Source organism: Heliangelus exortis, chromosome 4 (genome assembly GCF_036169615.1).
Source record: "Heliangelus exortis chromosome 4, bHelExo1.hap1, whole genome shotgun sequence".
Classification (NCBI taxonomy): domain Eukaryota; kingdom Metazoa; phylum Chordata; class Aves; order Apodiformes; family Trochilidae; genus Heliangelus; species Heliangelus exortis.
In genome coordinates, this window is record NC_092425.1 from 25776982 (window position 1) to 25792259 (window position 15278).

Here is a 15278-nt window from a genome sequence, read left to right on the forward strand (position 1 = left end):
TGGGGATATGCCAAAAAGAGCTGGAGCGAGTTTAGATATGAAGAGGTAATTGATTAAGCAGGTAACGTATGTAAAGTCAAGCTTGAAGATATAGTGAAGTTCCACCCTCTTTTGGGCTATTAAAGTAAATTAATGATCTGGAGCTGTGTAGGGGTTTCCAGAAACAACACTATATCAGCCAGCTGGCCACAGTTGCAGCCTATAGAAGGAGGAGATGTTTATTCTTCAGCAAATTGCCTGCTCAGGCACCACACTATATATACTCTATATCTGACAGATTATAGTGCAGAAATGACAACCAAATCTTAGAATAACACCAGTAAGTATAAAATATGATGCTAGCTTGGAAGAAAATGAACCAATCATAATCTTTGATGGGACCCAGATACTTTCAAAATTTCACAGTACTCTTTTCCATGCTGACAGTTTGGCAGTTGCTCAAAAGTAGCTATTTTGTGCCATTCTAAAGCTCTGAATGTGAGCATCAACCTAGAAACAAGCATTTGAACAATCTTCACAAAACACATAGGGGAGTAAATAGTGAAGAGAGTGATTTCCAGGCACAGAGCTACAAAAGCAGGCTTTGCTGTGCCATCTCCATGTCATGCCTATGGTTGTGCTGTGGTCCCCACAGCAAAAACACTTGGAGGTTTCTAACCAGGTCCAGACTGAGACTCTGATGATGTGCAGGCATTTTCAATGTTTCACAGCACTCTTCGACACTCTGTCTGGGGAGGCAGGCACCACCATTCCCACAGCCACTCTGCATGGCTTGGTTCAGGCTTCAGGCTCAGCATCCTTCATGCCTAGGGCAGCTCAGGCCTTCCCAACCCAGTTTGTGACACCCAGGGGCCACACTGCCTTTCTACCTCGGCGCTCTTCTATACCTTTCCCAGAAATAATATTTAGAGCTTTGCTGACTGCTTTTTATAAACATCACTATCGCCTAAAAGGCCACCGCATGAGCTGATAGGCATTAAAAAAATTACCAAGGAGCAAAGGGGACAGTTGCCATTTAGACCGTCTTTGGCCACATTACCTTTGGTTTGTGAAGGTCCCTTTGGGCCCCCTCTCCAGAAGGGCAACATGGGGGGTGGAGGGATGTGAGTGTGCTGCGTGTGTCTCTCTGCTAGGATTTATGGGTCGTAACCAGGTAAGGGTTTGACGGGGCTATGCCTGCCTGTGCCGAGTCCTCCTCTTGCGCAGAGCGGTAGCGCGGAGGGGGCGCGGAGAGCGCGGGGCGGGTCCTGGCTGCGGGGCGGGGGCGCCTGAGGGGGCGGGCGGCCGCGCAGCTTCCCCATGCTGGGTGTCAGTTTCGAGGAGCCGCCGCCGCGCAGGCAGGCAGGGAGGCAGGAAAGGAGGCAGGAAGGCAAGGAGGCAGGCAGGCAGGCAGCCCCGCGGAGGCACCGCGGCAGGCGGGACACCATGATCCTCACACGTAAGCTCGGGGCTCGTCCGCCCTGCCCGCCGGGGTGAAGGGGTTGGGGGCTCCGCGGGCGCAGGCTCTGCGCGTCGGGGCCGGCGTTGCCGAGGGGTGCTTGGGGGGCAGCGCGGTGAGGTTTGGGGTGACGGGGGTCCCCCTTTTGTTACCGGGCTTCGCCCCGCCGGCCCCTCTGTGTTTGCGGGAGTAAAAAGCGGCCGTCGGGGCGGGGGCAGCCGCAGGTGAGGCTGGAGCTCGGAGTCATTTTAGAGCTGGGAAGCGGCCGTACATTGCGGCTCGGGAAGCGCGGGGCCGAAAGGTTAACATCCGCAGAGCCTGGGGCATGGAGCTGCGGAGTGGCCGCGGGCGCGGACGGACGCGCAGGATGCGACCTCTCTCTCTCTCGGGCACCGTGGCCTGTCTCCGTTTTCTCCTTCTCTTTTCTTCCGTTCTCTTTTTCTGTGTTTTTTAGCTTCTTTTTTTTTTTTTTTTTTTTTTTTTTTTTTCCCCTCCCCTGCGAGACGAGAGCCGTCGAGTTTCTTTTGAAGTTCTTGGTAATTAGCCCGATGGCCTCCAGGAGCCCGGTGGCTCCCCCCGTGCGGCGGTGGCCAGCCCTAATGTCACCCCTGGCGGCTTTGATCCCGGCGGAGGAGCAGCACCTCCTGCCAGTCGGGATCAACCCCCCCACCCTCCGCCCCCTTCTCGGGGCAAACAGAAAACTGATGCTGTTTTCCAGTTTTACCTTCCGTATCCCCCTCCCTTTTTTCGCAAACAACCACCAATGAGTTACTTCCATCATAACTGTGAAGTTGTTAAGCGATGTGTTGCCATTAGCCTAATGAGCTCTATTGCCAGTCAAGGCCACTTAGGGGTACAACAGTCTTTTTTTTTTTAATCCCTCTGTTTTCTTTTGGATAATTAGACAAGTAAGTACATTTAAACAATGTCTTCAACTAGGTCAGAAGGTTCTCCCTGATGTGTCATAGTACTTAAAGTGTGTGAATTGAAAAACTAGGGAATGCAATTTTCTCTTAGGCATCAATTATGGATACTTTTATTTTTTTACAGGAATAAATGTGATATGTTTGAATTGCCCTGATCAAGATACTCCCAGCAGCAAATGAGTATCACTGCTCTGAGTCACGTTATTTTTTAGTGGTTTTGTAGTGAACTTAAGGAAGATAATAGACAAGCAGATTTTATATGAGGCTCTGAGTATGAATCTGTCAACGGTTCGGTGTCAGACTGATTCAGCCTCTGTCTGGCAACCATACTATTGCTGACAGCACATGGAGTTGGTGTTAGGCACCTCTGTTGATTCCACAGCTGTAGCCTGCTATCTTGACTCCCAGGTATCCTTACTGATGTCCTGTAGGCATTCTGACCTGCATGTCCTGTAGAAGCAACAAAAAAGAGGAAGGCAGAGATGGCCAGGAAGTGGGATTGATGTCTCTTTAGCAAATAGTTTTGGGGTTACTATTTTGGTTTGCCTGTGGGATCCTGATTAGGACTGAGATTATTTGATTATGAAATACAGTATATGCAAAAGTTAATAGATTTTCTTTATCAAAAGGAAGTGCAGGTCCGTTGTTTTGAACACCATGGAACTATTGTTAAATTTCATTTCTAAGTGGTAGTTGAAAGTAAGAGTATATGGTATCATGTTTGTGTTTGGGTTTTAAATCTCAATTGTATAGATTCAGTCTAGGATTTTTTAATTCTTGAGTCAGGATCTTCCTAGCCAGTTCTGCAGCTGCCTTTGCTGGGCTAGAGAAAAAGACTGCTGCTAGTCATGGAAACTCACAAGTACCCTGTGTATTTTGCTTCTGGTGGGTGCAGGAAAAAGGTACTGCAGTCATCTCTATGCACTACTCTTGAATGTTTATATTTGGATTCCTAAAAGAGGGAGATGAGAGGTGACTTGACTTTACTTTTCTGGTTCTTCTAAGTCATTACATTCTAGGCAATGGTTTGTTTGAGGCATGTGAATTTATGAGTTCTGCAAATATTTAGAGATGCAGGTCGCATGATAAAGTTTTTTCTGGTCAGCACACCACAGTATGTTATGTTTGGGCTTCTTGAGAGATTCAAACTTCTCTTCCCCTCCGATTGAAGTTGTGTTATTGGCTTTAGCATAAACTCAACTGCACCCTTGGCTGGTTAAAAGGAGATGGAGGAAGGGAACTCCTGTGTTTAACAGGATGGTCCTGTACTGTAAACAAGCGCTTTTCATGCTTAACTATCCTTCCTAGCAACAGGAAGAAGGAAATGAGGCTATGCAAAAGGACCCTGACACATTTCAGACAATGCCAGACCCACCCTAGCATTCACACAGTATAGCCAGAAGACTTGGGGAAATAAAAATAACTTCAGATGTTTCCCCTTCCTTCCTTTGCATATTATAGAAATACAGTGATCAAATGATCTACAGTTCACAGAAAACTTGCTGGGTTTATTTCCACTCAGCAAAGAGATGATGCCCCTCTGTAATTCATGTATGAATTGGGTATGATGTTCTGCTTACAGTCTGATCCTCTCTGTTTCAGGGGAAATGAATTATCCAGTTATTTTGGTAATTTCATCAGTTCCAGGTGTACTTTCTTCTTGCACCTATACTGTCAGTAATTCTGACTGGTTCAGGGTTTCAAAATTGTATTGCATGTTTTTTTATTTCTGAAGGTCTTTTCCAAGTTTTGTTTTGTTTTGTTTTCTTCTATTTTTCCCCCTTCTCTTGTTTCGAGGGGGAAAAAGAAGTCTGTATTCCAAAGGTAATGAGCAAGTCTCATGAAAAGGGCAGAGGACTGGGCTGTGGTTTGAGCTTTCTCGTTCTTTTCACTGGGTGCTTATTCTGCCATATTTGCTGACACTGAGTTAGTTCCCTATTCTGGACAACATACCTTCAAAATCTGCTGGTCTTGTGGTACTGTATACCACTGCATAACTGGTAGAATTAAAATAAAGTGGAGAATGACTTAACTGGCTACCTTTAATTCACTGTTTCATTAACTGAAAGTTGCAGATAATACTACACACCTTTCTGAGGTACTTTGGTGTCTTTAGAGGAGCATGATAAGCCTTGTTATTTGTTAGGATGCGTGTTCTTTCAAATATGGTATGCTATTATTTTCCCTTGGGAGGAGTTGTTCTAGATGAGACTAGATCAAGAGAAAATACTATCCAGTCTCTCTTCCAATGAAGACACACTATGATGACTCACTTACTGCTTATAAAAATTTTATACCAGTTTTTAAAAGTAAAAAATGATGCAGAATTCCTTAGACTTGATTTTATTTTATATTTAGATTTATTTTATATTTGTCAAAATCTGTATTCAGATGCTCATGTCCATCTCTGCAAAGTGTGCTTCTTGAAGAGATGCGTGAAAGACATTTGCTGAGGCCAGCAGTGGACACAGTTTGACCTTCCCCAACTATTCGTGTCATTTACTGAAGATTCAGGGTTAAGAAAAATACACCCCTCTGCATTCTTGCATTTCGGGGATGTTCCTTCTGTGACTCTGTGGAGCCACAGAATGAGATGCTCTGCTGGCCATGCATCCCTCTGCTCTCCATATGTGTACTTGAAACAGTTTTCCCCTGTGTTGTAAGATAGAATAAATTTTCCAGTGTAAAGCTTCATGATCTGTTATAACTTCATTTCTTCTTTCCATGCATAGTCTCTCTGCTTTCCTTTGCAGTACTGTGTTGGCTTTGCAGTGCTACGATGGCTCTGCTGTATTCTGTCAAGTGTGGCCATTAGATCAAGTACTGAGAAAAGCATTTTCAAGTGTGCACTAAAGCAGACAGAATACTATAACTGTCTGTAATACCTAGAAAAAGAAAATTCCTAGTAATATTTGATTTGGCATAACCCGGATTTGCACCTTCATTCTGAGTTAGGGAAAGAAGTATTCAGTGGGCCACTGCCAGCTTTATGTTGGGCTGTTTTACTGCCACTGGTGTTTTGTATTTAGCATTGGATCCACACAGGGTGCAGTTTGTAGACTGCTCATCAATGAGGTAAGCACTATATGATAATGATGCGAAGGTAGTCTTTGTTCCATACAGCTCTTCCTATGTGTGTGGCTTAAAAAGCTAGATGTAACTACCTGTATAAAAATCTTTCTTCTATATGAACTATTGAGACAGCTCAGATCAGCTCTTGCACCATTATTTTATGGATCTGAATGGGTAGCCCAGACTTTGGATATTTTTGGAGGAAGTCTGTCACTCTGGACCTACTCTTGCCTCCCTCTGGAGCAGGATGAGCCTTTGCTTTGAGCTTTGCATACAGTGTGTATGCTGACTGGCTTGAAGACAGGGTGTGATGGGAGATTAATGCTGGGCTTGGGAGTAGCAATGGTTAATGTTTGCCCTTCAGTATGTTCTCAAAGGTCATTCTAACCAAGTCATTTCTGAGGGAAGGTTAAAGTCATCTTCTGTTTCCCAGTCTTTGGAGGAGGATTCGTTTCTCACTCTGGAATCTGTCAACATGACCTCCTTCAGAGGATTTGACTAACTGCTTTCTTTGCCCCAAGTAATCCTCCTTCAAGACCACCCTGTGTTAATCAGCCCAGATAAATAACCCACATGCTCAATTATTTCTTAAGTTTTTTTTAAGTCACTTGACATCTTGTTCCTCTTCATCTGTGAACCTTCTTAAAAATGAATGAAGACCATCTTTAATATATAAAAATAATCGTTCTTTTAAAGAAAAACTGCTATATGAAATTTGGTTTTCCGTTCAAACAAAGTTAGTTTTATATTGCATTGTTTTCTGAATTTATTTTCATGATCCACCAGTATATGTTCAAAATGCAAAAAAACCATTTAGGAATAAATTAAACTTTGTAAAGAGTGTAAAGCAGGACTTGTGATGCGTTTTTTTCTGTCCTAGAATGTGTTTTCCTGAAGTCTTCAAAAAATTAGGAAGCAGTGCAGCTGACTTTGGGCAATTAGAAGCACACTTAATAGTGTGAAAATAAGCAGTAGTTGCAATCCATTACAGAGTGTATAGGGAAAGGGCATGATAGATACATGAAGAATATCCTTTTTCCCAGTAACATCCTATTAAATCCTAAAATGGTGTTGCTTTGATGATTGCTCCTTGTGATGGAGGGGAGGACCTGTTGCCAGCCAGGACATGCTCTGGGGGTGGTGGTTGTGCCTCACTGCCCTCCTGCCATTGGGTTCTACCCTTCCTTCTGCTCTGATGAAAATCAGAGCTACTTTCCATGCCTGAGATGTGGCTTACAAGGAAATTGGACTTAGAGAAAACAGAGTCTCATTTTAAATATTTTTTGAGGTAAAAATAATGAGAACTGTTAGACTGATTCCTGAGAAAGACTATTGTTAGCTTTTGGAGACCCGTGGACCCGTGTTGGGAAGGGTTTAATTCTGCTGAAAATCATGGTTCCCATTGATTTCAGAAGGTGTTGGCTCAATCACTAAAGATTTTGAACATTTTCATCAGGTGCTGTTTCTCTTCTTAAGTTTTGAGCTGAAAAACCTTTTATTTCAATATGCTGAAGACTATGAAAAGGAGATTCCAGTTAATTAGATTTTTGTTTCACAAAAGCAGTATTGTGTTTCCTGTGCTAGCCAAGAGGATTGGTGAGCAATTAAAGCTACTATATTGTGTAACCTGGTACAGTTGACAGGGAGGGAAATTACATGAAGCCAACATACACCTAGGCAGATATTTTAGAAACCAGTCACATTTTTTCTCATTTCTTTTTTTTTTCTAATTTAGCTTTCATCATTAAGAGAATAAACAAACTGAAAAACCCATCAGTGGAAGTAAGCCATTTGCTGTCTCCAAAAAGCTCTGCTGACAAAAAAAAAGTGTTCAAGCTTCCTGATTTTTTTTCAGAGAAAATATCAATATATGATCTTAAAACATCTGTTTCCTTACTTGTTCTTCATCTGTTCCCACACAAATTCCAAACATACTCTGCTTCTTCTCCCAGTGTCCTGTGGTTTATACATAACATCAGCAGAATAGTTACTGTCTTGCTGCAAGGATCTGTAACTTGAAAAAGCCAGTCCCATGTTTAACCCAAAGCCAGCCAGGAGCACAAGGACAGTGTTTCTTCAGTCATCATCATAGAGTTGAGAAATATTTAAATATTTGAGTAATATCCCCCTCCTCTCAGCCCCCCTCCCCACTCTTCCTAGGGTTTTTATGACTAGAAAGCAGTATATGTATTTGGTGTCACATATGGTTTCTTTTAAGAACTTGAGGGTTTTTTTCCCCAGAAAGTTTTTGGTAAGAAATGTTTTCTTGAAATGGTGTGTGCATCCATGTCAGTGGCTGTTGAGGCAGGCAGCATGAAGGGGAGATCACAGCATGTATCGTTTGACTGTGGAAGGTAAATTGAAGCACAGGAAAACACAGGAGAACATCAAAAAAGGCAGCTGCTATTGCAAAATCCAAGTTGCACTTCAAAGGTGAAAGGAGCAAAGGGATCCTCTTGGGAAAGTTGTCAGCTTTCACTTCAAAACGTGCAAGCTTGTATCAGCTCAAAAGCCATACTTAATATACTTTTAGACTCACTGGTTCTTCAAGAAATGAATCTTTTATGGGCTGGATGTGTCAGACTGATATTTTAGGACTTGTATAAGATGAGATTGTTCTCTTAGAATTAAAAGAAGAGTGTCCAACCATGAAATTTAGCAAGAGCTTTTAATGGGATTTTCAAAATTCTCTAGCTTTTAGTGGTTGAACATCTATTGACAAACTTACCAAGTTTCAGTGTTTGAGGGCATTATTCTTGTAAAGTACTGTTCTTCATTAATTACGTTTTTGCTTTCTTTAGTCCTTGTTACATACAGCTTTCATGAAAGGTGTGGAGCACTAAGTTAATTATAATGCCTGAGGAATATTTAACTATGTAGGTTTGAGAAAAAACAGACTTAGGGAAAGGAATTTAATTATTTTCAAGCTCTAGTTGCATATCTTCAAAGTGAAATAATCTGAGGCCATGGACACATAGCAGGCTAGCTCTTAGGAAGTCATACTGTCCCAACTTTAAAGGGCTGCAGGCATATGACATTACACAGAACTGATTTATCATTTTCAGTGCCTGGCCTGCTCATTTGTAGACAGTTTCCACAGTGCAGTTTTTTCCTGGTTTGTCTCAGATTTCACATCCGTGTTTATGTATCTATAACCTAGAGGTTGGATAGTGTGATCAAGTCTAGTGTTGGGACCACAATTCACGTGTCAAGGATGTAATTCAAGCACTTGGAAGAATGATTACTTGTAGCTGGCCAGTGGAATTCTATCCAGAGGAGAATATGTCTCATATATACCACAGCTGGTCTTAAAAAATATGATCCTGAATGATTTCAAGCTTCTTAATAGCTCAGGATAGCATTTTGGAGTTGGAACACAAATTTTGCAAAGCACCAGAAATTTCAGAGGAACACAGTAAGTAGAGACAAGTATTTTCTGATACAGACATTAAAAAGAGGACAAGCTTCTGAGCATGCAAGTCCTTTTTCAGCCATTAAACTGGAGCATCAGTCCTGGATGGTAAAGAATCTCCTTTGTGTTCCATCTGTGCCTTAGAAAATGTGCAGCTAGTTTATGGAGTTACATGCATTATGGTAAGGCTCAAGAGGGTTCATCTCTAGCATTCATGATGAGAAATCATATTCTCTGTATTGCAGAGGAGACACTCTCCAGCAAGCTAGTTTAGGAAGATGATTTTTTATTAAATTTTTACTTTCAGATTTCTTTTCTGAAAAAGTTAAATAGTGAACTTCAACCCCAAACAAACCAGTAGTTAGCTCTGGCATTGGAGTGAAGTGAACCTTCAGCTCGTCTCATCACAGATTCTTACAGTCTGCTTTAGCAGCAGAGCCAAAAGGTGAGATGGGTAGAACTGATGTGTGGAGGTGCTAATATGGCTATAAAGGTGTCTGAGTTGAATGAGGCAAGAGGAAACCATCTGCTTGGAAGAACTGTTCTTATGATGTTTAGCACTTAGGTGAAAATGGAGTCAGTGCATGACTGTACAAAGATACATCTGCTTTGCACCTTGTCCTGAAGACCCTGAAAGAGATGGTGTTTAAGTTGTGTTGTTTCATAGAAGCAAAATGAAAGCAAACAATCTACATCCTAGCTAGACTGCTATGGGTTTTTTTTTTTTGGTTTTTTTTTTAGAAACATTATTACATTTTTACAGCATCACACTATGTGGTTTTTATTTTCTATAGTAAGGAAGGTTTTATCCAACAAAAAAGCTGCAGACAACTTAGAGTTCTCCCCTCTGCAGCTGCAGTATCAAACAAGGTGTGAATTGAGATGGTTTTGCTTCAAAGTTTTAAACTTGCAAATTTGTGGAGCCAGAAACCAAGATTAACCAAAGTTAAACAAAAAGGAATTTAGAAGTTTCCATTTTAACTTACCAGTTTGGGGAAGAACTGCTGGGTCCTCCTACCCCCCAGGAAGTGGGTAAATAAGGACTAATGGTTCCCAACCATACACAAAAGGAACTCCTAGCCTTGATTGGAGCATGGAGGCCTGCTTTGTGAAACAGACTAACAAATAAAGCTGTTTCCAATAAAAATTTCCTGTTTCCTCTTTAACACATTTGCCTGCTGTTTGCTTACATGACATGAAGAATAAAGACTTCATTGTCCTCCTTTTTGGGTAATTTTTTGTTTTGGGTGGGTTTTTTTGTTTTGTTTTACTTTCTCAGAGATTTTCTTGTGTATCAGGACATTTAGAAATAATAGTGAGATTTCTTTCTTGCCAGCGGTTCTTTCGTACAAGAACCTCCTGCTGCTGGGGGAGGGCTCAGGATGCACATCTGAAAAGCTGTACATACATTTCTTGCCTGGAATGTATACTGAATTGTAGTTTATTGTAGAGGTCTTAACTGGCAAGGATGTTTGATTCAGAAAGGAAGTGGCAGAGCAGGGAGGAGGGAGTGAAACCAGTTCCTTGCCTGCAGCAACTTATATCAGCTCAGCTGCCAAGTCTTCTTCAGAAGGATGCACATGGTGGGAAACTGCTTTGCATATTTTTGCATATTGCACATACTGTGGCAGATCAATTGGGGCTGAAGTAGGGCTTCCCTGAAATGCATTTGAAAGCAGTGCAGAGTTCCTCTGCAAGCTCCCACTGTTCCTACCTGGCCCCAGCAAAGCAGATGCTGTGCTCAGCAGTGAGTTTGTAGCCCAGGTAATGAGCTCTAACCTAGGTACACTGGGCTTCTGGCTGCCCTGTCCCTTCTAAAACTTTTCAAAAATAGTTGGAAAATCTGATTTTGGAAGCTCTACTGTCCCTCCTGTCCCTTATTCCTGTTGCCATTGATCCAGATGACTAGGACTTGCACATATTCTCATGGCCACCTGAATATAAAACCGTGGCAGCTGGTAAACCAAGAGTCCCAGGGCTGATGGTGCTGAGCTGGAAAAAAAGGTGGTATGTGGGAAGTGTAGGAATGAGCTCTCTCTAGCATATTTTAAATGAGTTGACCAGAACCTCAGGTTTAACTAATGTATTTTATTCTCAAAGGCAGATTCCAGTGAAGTTGTGATAAATAACTTTTTGCCTATACAAGCTTTCAGCTGTTTAAGTTTGTGTTTCTTATGTGAGAAAGATTGTTCTATGTACTCAGCTTTCTGTGCAGCCTATTCAGCACACCCTGGGCTGGATTCTCCCTCTGGCTATATTTTGATCTGCCTGAATTTCACATATGTACACAGTTTTATTCCTACTTTGGCTCCTTAGTGTAACCAGCAGGGTTGAGATGGGGAATTTGGGTTGGTGTGACCTTTCCGTTCATCTGACCACAGGGCATTGGAGCAGTCTCGAAGGAGTCCTGGGTTTGGCCAACTACAGCTGATCAAAAGTTTTAGGTTCTGCCTCTGCTCTGTCACCCATAGCCCTGCCGTGTCCTTCTCTGACACATGATTTGTGTGGATGGAGATGACACAGAGAGATCTCTGACCACAGAGGCTCTCTGCCCCCTTCTTCAAGACACATCCCCAAACCTCTCACCCTTCCAGGGACTTCCAATAGGAACCAGTCTAGAGCCCTGGCTTTCCCAAAATGTTTGAGAGGGAAATGGGGCAAATATTACTTTGGTGCTGTCCTCTAACTTAATCAATGATCAGGTGTACTGGTGTTTTGTTATTCTCTGCATGTCATGTGGCCAAGGAAGAATAACTCAGGTGTTTCATTGCCCAGGCAGGCTTCTTGGGAGATTCTCAAAGGTATTTTTAAAGCAAATATGCTCTGAAAATCCCAAAGGTATCTGACACCTGGATGGTTGTAAAATACAACTGCCACATAACTTTTGTATATATTTGCAGTAAAAACACACAAAGTTCTATAGAGAACCTTAAAAAAAAAAAAAAAAAAAGTCTGATAAATGCATATGCATAATTTTCTAGCTCTGGAAATATTTTACAGGTCATACACCTGGGGTGCTCAGTAAAGAGCCTGTGAACAAATATTTAGACACATTTAAGAGCCACTGTAGTAGTAAGGAATTTGACACATTTTTCAATTGCACTGCAAGCATCTACCTGCTTTTTTTAGGTAAATACTGTATATCAGGGGTAACTTTATTTTCAGTTTTAAATCAAGTAAAATTCTCATGCAACCCAAACACTTCTGCAGAATGTGACCTATAGGATAGTGCATTTTATTTATTAACTTTCCTATTATTCCCTTCTTTATTAAATTTCCTATCTATTCCTTAGGATACTGAAATTTAAATACTCCTTTAAGCAAAACTTTACAATCACTTGCAATTGGAATTAAAGAATGCTTTTTCTTAATGAGTAGCTAAGTCAATAAGTCTGTACGTGCTTGTTCTCATGTGGTCCCATAACCCAAAGGTGAAGCAAACACAAGTTGCACAAATGCCTGCTTGTCCTGACTTCAGCGAGAGTGGATTTTTAGCTGTTTATTTATCTGGAATGTTGTGCTTTGGCTCACCTTAAGCCTTGGTTTGGGTATGTATCTTAGCAAAGTAGTCTGGCAAAGCAAAAATATTTTAACCCTCTTGTAGCAATTTGGAAAATTAGAGGGGGGTTGCAGTCATGTTGGAGATACTAAAAGGTGCCTGCCATTTCATCAGATTTTAATTGTGTGCCTGTATCTCACTGGGAATATTTCATAACATGCCAAAGTCTTGAAATACTTTACTCATGTTATATTTGGCTCTTCGCTACCCTATATGCAGTAACTTTATTCTGAGCAATTCTGAACAAAATCCTTTACACATAGCTTCTGCAGCAGGTAGCTGTATTATCCTCTCCAGGTAGGTGGCAAAATTGTCTGCTGAGTTGTGCATAATGAAGCTTTTTTCTGGTCTGTCAAGAGCAGTGAATATAATCAAAGACAGTTGAACTGTAAGAGTTTGATTGCTCAATGTCTGTTTGATCAGTTCTAAGCATGGAGCTAAATTCCCAGTGGCACTTTCTGGAATTTTCAGAAGAACAAAACTAACTATCTGTTTCCTGAACACATGGAGAGTACCCTAAATACCTATTACATTTTCCTAGTTTGAGCTACTAAGATAACATATTCTTTATTTCTGCTTGTATTAAGTAACATTAATTTATGTATAATTTATTCACGGACTAATATAAGCCATTTTCAGAATGTTTCCTTTCTTTTGGAGTCATGTATATTTATGTGAATAATTTCACTTTGTGGCATGCTGTTTTGGGCAGTGTCAGGGAAAGTGAGCTGAATTTCCGGTTACATACCAAGTAACTCGTAAATGCCTTGAAGACCTCCAGTGAAACCAGGTTCTTGTTGGGTTGTAAATATGTGCTTGGGTGAACTGCAGCACTGTGTATCAGTTGTTCTACGGCTTGGGTCTGTCAGTACTATCTACAAGATGCTAAAGTCCACGTATTACAAGCTCTACTAGGAATTTCTGTCAAGACAAAATAGTTTTGTCTTGATAGAAGATAGAGATCTCTTGATAGAGATCATAAGTTTTCTAGAACAAATGCTGCTCAAGTTCACTGCGGTGCTGGTTCCTCTAGTGTTAACAAAACCTGTACAGAATAATCCATTATTCCTGCAGCTGTTATCTGTGCCTGTTTCTCGTAACTATTATAATGATGAGCTGTTGGTAAAATGTGGATGACTGCTACTGACTTCCCAGAATCTAAGATATGTTTGATCATGAGAAGAAAAGCAAACTGGGACAAGCAAACTTGTGTGTCAGTTCAAAGTTGCTGAATATCTATGTGTTTGTTTTGTAAGAGGAATAGTAGAAGTGGTGGAGAGGAAGTTTTTGCTTTGCAGATCACTAATCAGAGGGTGTCTTTTTTTTTTCTGTCCTCTTCCAGAAATCGAGGCCAAGGAAGCTTGTGACTGGCTGCGGGCTGCCGGGTTCCCGCAGTATGCACAGCTTTATGAAGGTAGGCACCTGAGCTGGCACACTCATCATCATCCCCTGGCAATTTTTGAATAATAAGATGTAATATGCACCAATAAATAAAGTTCAGGGGTACAACTGGAGTGAATTTTAGGGGCTGGGTTGCCTTCTGCTACTCACCACATGCATAGATGTACCAAACCCAATGAGACTCTGAGAGTTTAAATTTGTTCCAAGTTTCTCTTTTAGCCTTTATTTTCCAAATATCTTCATAGCACAAATCCCTGGTACATTCCATGCTGTTAAAACACAAATGAGCCATATTTCTGTAAATGTGATTGGCCAGTGCTATGAGCCCAGTCCTAGAGAAACACAGAAGCTATGTCCAGCTCTGCCTGCCAGCACCCCTGGTGGAGCCAAAGTAGGCAATTCTGCACATACCTGGATGTGTCTGTACACCTCGTGATTCACAGGTCTTGTGTGGTTTTTCAGAACAGGTGGAGTTGGTGCTTGGCATAGTTTCACTATGACAGAAAAAAAAGAACATACAAACTTGTTGTGCAGGTGTACAGCAGCTCCTCAGGGACTCCTGTGCTCATCATCCTTGTCTGTGGGATGGATTCGCTTCTCATGTGCACTTTTACAAAGGTTTTGCTCAAGGAAAACTTTTCTTCATTGCCTCTCTAGCCTACTAGCTAGAGCAAACTAGAAGTTTGCTTTAAAGTGAGACATCCTAGAGGTTCGTTTTACAGAGGTGTATTATTGTTCATAATTTCCACACACACCACCTAAAACTGCTTGCATTACTGTGCACTCTTATCTGTCTCTTCCTTTTTTGAAACAAACTGCAGCTGCTGCTTGTAAGAATGAGCATAGAAAGTCCATTATTTACAGTGAATAACTGTTGGAAATTACAGCAAATGCTGAGCTGACCTTCTTGAAAAATGATCTTGTTGAGCTTTGATATGCAGCTGCATTGGCAATATAAGATGATAATAGCACTTTCAAAAGCAGCACTTTTCTTTGCCTGTTCAGAAATTGAATTTCCTTTTATTATTGCTCTTCCTCTTTTTTTTTTTTTTTTTTTTTTTCTTATTTCTTTTCTTTGTGAAAATGGAGATGCCAAGATTTTCTTGTGGTGCAAAACTGGGACTGTACTTCCAGTCTTTGTTAAAACTGGGGACAAGACTCCCAGCTGAATATATGGGCTTGTGGGTTTCAGTTTATGCTGAGCTGTAAATGCAATAAATTACTTGAGTTCAGAAAACAAATACTACCTATGATTCCCATTGCCCTACCTAAAGACTCTAAACTTATATCAAGTTTCTAATGTAGGACCATGTCCTACCGAACATAAAAAGGACCACAGAGGTGAGAGCAAGAGTCAAGACCAGCCATACCCATTGAATAGACAGCTGTCCTTACACAAAAACAGTCTACCATTGTCCTTTGCAAGATCCCTGGGTGGCAGCAACAACAACAAAAACAGCAGTGGGATAA

General features: G+C 41.4%; 1 protein-coding gene across 7 annotated transcripts in view; it reads left to right on the forward strand.

Annotated features, from left to right (window-relative positions):
* The window catches only part of DLC1 (DLC1 Rho GTPase activating protein), a 242577-nt gene that overhangs the window by 203322 nt on the left and 23977 nt on the right, over positions 1-15278 (forward strand). For 6 of the 7 annotated variants that reach the window (XM_071743466.1, XM_071743463.1, XM_071743462.1 and 3 more), the window contains one exon: positions 13750-13821. In XM_071743466.1, the coding sequence (XP_071599567.1) occupies positions 13750-13821 (72 nt within the window). Of the gene's footprint in view, positions 1-1306; positions 1439-13749; positions 13822-15278 lie in introns of those variants that run through there. The other variant, XM_071743468.1, reaches the window with a different exon arrangement.